The 6,079-nt window shown below is 40.5% G+C and overlaps 1 protein-coding gene across 1 annotated transcript; it reads left to right on the forward strand.

The window, feature by feature from the left end:
• The first annotated feature begins 1,746 nt into the window (after nucleotides 1-1,746).
• LOC120624227 lies at nucleotides 1,747-3,638 on the forward strand. The gene is made up of 2 exons (XM_039890652.1): nucleotides 1,747-2,856; nucleotides 3,198-3,638. Exons 1-2 carry the CDS (start codon nucleotides 2,671-2,673, stop codon nucleotides 3,477-3,479), a joined length of 468 nt encoding a protein of 155 aa, XP_039746586.1. The 5' UTR covers nucleotides 1,747-2,670; the 3' UTR covers nucleotides 3,480-3,638.
• The last annotated feature ends 2,441 nt before the right edge of the window (nucleotides 3,639-6,079 follow it).

Consider the following 6,079-nt stretch of genomic DNA (forward strand, 5'->3'; position numbering starts at 1 on the left):
AAGTCAGAAAAGGCTAAATGGCTGCCTTTGTGTTGGGAGCCATTTAGTCTATAAGAATTTGTTTCGTAAGAATGTTTTACAATATTACGATTACATTTTTGTCGATCTATGTTACTTTTATACCAATAATCTAGCCCAAAATAATGACAATAGGATAGCTTAGATCTTTAATTATAGTCACAATTTTATTTTATTGCAAATTATTTGTCTATAATTAACAGTCACATGTTATATATATATACTACTGTTGGAGAAATCGTCACAACACGTCATCGTGGAGGGGGACAACGCGTAGTGGTGGTGTTAGAGACTATAAAAGGCGGTGCGCGCTTCATTCGAGAGAATCTTCGGGTACCGTCAACTAGTTTAAGGGGGACCCCTGTCCGTTTGGAAAGTCAACCTGCTCATTTTGTTTTTGTTGTAAATTAGATTTATAAATTGAATTTCTTTAAATAAGTTATCTGTTTTATTAGTTCCGTGTAAACTCTTGCTTCTACTAAACATATATGTGTGTGTAGTCATGATTTGTTTTTTTTTATTAAAATTTTACCTCTGGTTCCTAAAATCAGTTGTGGGATTCGAAAATATCACGTGACCTAATTTGCTTTGCATTCCTGAAATACCTGCGGCAGTTTGACTATTCAAATTACTTTTTTTCGTTGCGTTTGAAAATTGAATTTTAAATGTCCCTTATTACGTAAGTAGTGTGCTGTCTAAGTTATTAGATGGTTGTTGTATTGTTATACGTAGCTGAAACCCTGGTGAGTACTTCCTTTTTTATTTATTTGCTAACTACCTACAGCTATTTTCAATATAATTGTGCGTGATTTTCAAATAGATTTGTGAATTCAAATTTAGCGTTACTTTTGGCCTATCTCGCTATTTTGCTATAATAGCCTACCTACCCGCATAAAAGTTTATTTGTATTGGGCCTAGTTCTTGCTTATATTTCGTAATTTACTGTTACCTACAGTAAAGAAAATGTCAAATCAAGGTCATGAAAGGAGAAGTCTCTCTAGATACCGCGCCTCGCTTTCCGGGCATGGTACCGCACCATGATTCTGGCCGTAGGCGTCGAAGGTAGCATTCTAGACTTACTTCAAAACTGCATAATTCCCCTAATAAAGAGTTAATCGAACAAATGCAACAACTTCAAAATCGTTTAATTGCATTAGAAGGGCAACGCCGCTCCTCACCGCCGCGACTCCATGGACCGAACGCTGACTGTTTGCCTGCGCTGTCGCCACCACGGCTGCGACCTGTGACCGCGACTGTAGCTGAGCAACGGAGGTCTGTGGTGGAGGGTCGAGAGTCTGCTATGCCGTCTTCGCCAGGGCGTCCTGTGAGCGCAATGACGGACCGCGATGCCAGCGGAACCGATCGTATCATCGAGGCGATAGGTTCAATCAATACGACGGTGAGATCCAACCAATCTTATTACATATCCAATTTCGATCCAAGCATCCACGATATAGACATCTGGTGCGAGGAAGTTGAACGTGCTAAGAGTACAAACTATTGGGACGATAACGAGTGTCTTTCTCGCATCGGCAACTGTCTTAAAGGGGATGCTAGGACTTGGCTCAATGAGTGGGTCACCAATGACCGTAGTTGGAGCAATTTTAAGAAAAAGTTTAAACCATTGTGCCCTAGGATACCGGGTATTGCAAGTATTTTATACAGATGTCATGAGTACTAACTCTGATACACTGACAGATTCTGGTTTTTCTATTAACCCAAAGAAATGCTCTTTTTTTGTGTACTAAAATAGAATATTTGGGACTGACTATCAGTCATGGTCAGGTGCAGCCGAGCGAACAAAAAGTCCAAGCCTTAGTTTAGGCTCCCATCCCAAAGACCATCTTGCAGGTTCGCCAATATTTAGGGTTAGCTAGTTACTTCAGTCGATATATAGCGGAATTTGCTACTAAGACTGCACCTATTACTGGACTTACAAACAAAGGCGTTCCTTTCGTAAGGGGTAGTGAATAAGAAGAAGCACGGCAAGATATTATCTCGCAACTAACAAGCGAGCCTGTCTTAGCCATTTACGATCTTGTTTTGCCTAGCGAAGTCCATAAGGATGCTAGTTTCATTGGTTATGGTGCAGTACTTCTTCAGGTTCATAAAAAGGTGTATAAGCGAGGAGTCACATACTTCAGTAAACGGACTCAAGGTGCTGAGCCAAGGTACCATTCCTATGAGCTCGAGACCTTGGCTGTCGTTAAGGCCTTGCAAATTTTCCGACACTATCTGGTTGGCGTTCACTTTACTGTCGTTACAGACTGTAATGCACTAAAAGCCACGCAACGAAAGAAAGACCTACTGCCGCGTGTAGCCAGATGGTGGATATATTTGCAGGATTTTAATTTCACCTTAGAATACCGCAAGGGCACCTCCATGTCGAATGCTGACTATTTGAGCCGCAATCCGATTGTTGTATGTGAAGCACGCAAACAACAGAACTGGTCACAAATAGCACAGCCTGCTGATGAAGAGTCCCAGAAATTACTTCAAACTAGCAGATATGAGACTAGACTCCAGTCATTACGTTCGAAAGAGGGACCCTCTCTGTTATAAGTACACTGCAGTAGGAGAAGACTTTTTGTGCCTTCATTTGTTTTTTTTTTGATCAAGCAGGCACAAGCGACTGGCAAGCCCGACTCTGGCATGCGCGGGCACATACCATACGACTTACTGTGTGGTCAAGGCGCTTCCGGTCGCGTCGAGCTGCAAATGCTGGCAGGCTCGTGTGGAAAGGCGACCCGGGCTACGGCAGAATTTATGGTGCCATGGCGAGGGGAATGGACTCCTGACACGTGTGCTGCCTTCTTCGAGGGGGAGCTTGTGTTATTTGTGTGTACAAGCTAACGTCGTGCCTCTGTTACACTATGATGAAGACCGCATAGTACGCTAACGTCGTGCATATGCTATGTGGTTTATTCGGAAGTGGTATGCTAACGTCGCGCCTCTACCATTCGTGAGAGCCTCATGTTAAGCTAACGTCGTGCCTATGACATGTAGGTGAGCTGATGTAGGAAATAAGCTAACGTCGAGCCTATGTTCCTTGCTATACGAGATAGCTAACGTCGTGCTTCCTCTCTGGTATTTGTTTGTGATCAACCATGGATCGATCAAGGGTCGATGTGTCCTTGGTAATCACGGAGGTCCCAATCAGAGATGCTTTATGTTCTCAGGTGCAGACGATGATGACAATATGGAGTCCACGCCTGAGCAAGCTGCCAGGAGCAACAATGTGCCTCGTGAACGTACTGCGGAGCCCGTGCCCTACTGCTCTGCGGGCATCCAGCAGCATGAGACAACGGAGCACGAGGACGTCCTCCAGTCAGGAGAGGCCGTGTTGGAGAAATCGTCACAACACGTCATCGTGGAGGGGGACAACGCGTAGTGGTGGTGTTAGAGACTATAAAAGGCGGTGCGCGCTTCATTCGAGAGAATCTTCGGGTACCGTCAACTAGTTTAAGGGGGACCCCTGTCCGTTTGGAAAGTCAACCTGCTCATTTTGTTTTTGTTGTAAATTAGATTTATAAATTGAATTTCTTTAAATAAGTTATCTGTTTTATTAGTTCCGTGTAAACTCTTGCTTCTACTAAACATATATGTGTGTGTAGTCATGATTTGTTTTTTTTTATTAAAATTTTACCTCTGGTTCCTAAAACTACTATACTCATTTAAAGCTTAGCGATACTGAATACTTTAAAAACAAAATCAAACGCAGACGAAGTCGCGGGCAACAGCTAGTATAATATATAACAATAAAATTACTTATAATATAATATATAACAAGGTTTTAAAAACCGAGTGATTCTCCATTTTTTATGTCATGCTAAAAATGAGGTTATAGGAACTAAATCTATTAATAATACTGTAACTACATTATTATTTACTTACTAGATTTATTTACTTATTACTTTATTAGATTTACACTTAACAGCGAAAAATATATATGTGTTTTTCTCGCCCATACGTTTAGTTTTACATTTGTTTCTTATTATGTTGGTGATATTATGTTTTTTTAATAAATTTGGGGATGAAACAGCATTGTATGAAAAATCGTACGAAACTGATTGCTACAAATTAAAATATGTGTTCCAATAAACTACTACAAAAAGCTTGCCACTTTTCTAAAGCAGATATGCAAACTGGGTCACTCGGAACAGTTTCGAAGTAGGCCCATGTACAGGTAGGTTTCCTGAGGAAGGGATCAGAAGTAAAGCAAAGTAACATGAATAACAACTTTGTGACAGTATGCCTATTTCCAAATAGGCACATAAACCAGTACGCATACACATAGTTTAACTTCCGTTTCATATGTACAAAATTAGTTGCAATACATATTACTGAAATTACTTAAGAAAAAAGACGTAATTTAAGAGATTATAATATTATTATTATTATTATATTATGTTGTTATATAAAATAATACATAATTTAGTTGACTCCCCACTTCTTCTGAGTAATATTGATTTTGCATGTCGTAAATTAAATGCTAAACGCAAACCTCGTGGGCAAGATTGAAGACAAGGTCGACAAATAACTTTTTATCTCATGCGTGCAATGCTTTCAACAGCAACTCTTAGGAAAATAGTTATGGCAAAATAAGTATTATAAGCTATGATGCGTAATGGGCTAACCAGTTCGGAAGTATGGCAGTTATATTATACCCATAACCTTATCGGTTTCTACGCGATATAGTATCGGGACGCTCAGTCCCTTTCGGTAACTATCCACAGGCAAAGCTTCCCACTAGACCAGAAAATTCAAAAAATATAAATTCACCATTAAACCATAGCGTTCACCAGGGAATTCATCAAAAATCCTCTTTATAGCAAAGCGTATATTCTAGTCTCAAATTGCGATTCTAATGCGGGTGGTGGACTTCGATTAGAAGCCTTTAGCAAAGGCAAAGATCCACCAAACTCGGATGGGCAGCGTTGGGGAAACTTCGTGACATCTTCTCGTCTAAAATCCCTTAGTGGCTGAAGGCTAAAGTCTTCGAACATTGCGTGTTGCCAGTGACTGAGACATGTTCACTAACTATGTGTCTCATAAGAAGGCTCAGAATCACTCAGCGAGCGATGGAGAGAGCTATGCTAGGAGTATCTCTACTTGATCAAATCAGAAATGAGGAGATCCGTAGAAGAACTAGAGTTACCGATGAAGATAATGATGATGATGAGTAAAGGCACATCAGGAGTTAGTATACTAAATAGAACTCAAAACTCATATTTTACCCTAATGCGCCTAAACAAGTGTCACTTCAAAACGCAATCTAGTTTCACATTCGTTCGAAAATACAAAAGAATTAAAACACACCAACACTGCAGTGTGGGCTTGCATCGTTCAGCGTTAATTTATTCCACACTGTTCATTACTATGCAACATTACACTGGCCGAGAGTGAATGAATTTTGTATGTTTACTTTGTGTTCCAAAAAACTACAGTGTGTAATTTTACTACAGGTTCGTGTGTTAAGAGCAATGAACATTTTTACTCGAATACGAGTACGTGCCGCAGTGGGGTGCTTATCTGGTTATCAGTTTATTATACGCAACCGCAGATTCCTTGGCATTCGTTTAAGTTTTTTATGCTGCTCAAACTAAAAAGTTGGTTAGTAAGTTGGTGTAAAACTTCGTCAACACTGACTTGCTCCTCAGCGTGAGCATATACGGTACGTGCAATAAATTTTTTCTTTAAATCCCGCGGGAATAGTCCGGGTGATTTTCCGGGATGAGAAATATCTACGCCCATTAGTGCAAACCCACAAGGTGCAAATTGTACTAAATTAAGTCAATATCGTTTTGACGTGACAACGTCTTATAAATTGGTTTGCCGGGTGACACTTCAAGAAACTGCGTTACGCTCCGCTCACGTTATGCGCTCACAATAAGAGCGAGTGAGAGGCACGCGTCCCTTCCACTCGGGCATGGTTAGCCCGCCTAAGAGCGAGAGAGACAGACATAAAAAGTGAAAGGCACGCGTCCCTTTGTAGTAAACGCTGTTTCATTGTACGCAAATGTATTGCAAGTTATTGTATGTATATTTGTATATAAATACG

Source organism: Pararge aegeria, chromosome 6 (genome assembly GCF_905163445.1).
Source record: "Pararge aegeria chromosome 6, ilParAegt1.1, whole genome shotgun sequence".
Taxonomy (NCBI): domain Eukaryota; kingdom Metazoa; phylum Arthropoda; class Insecta; order Lepidoptera; family Nymphalidae; genus Pararge; species Pararge aegeria.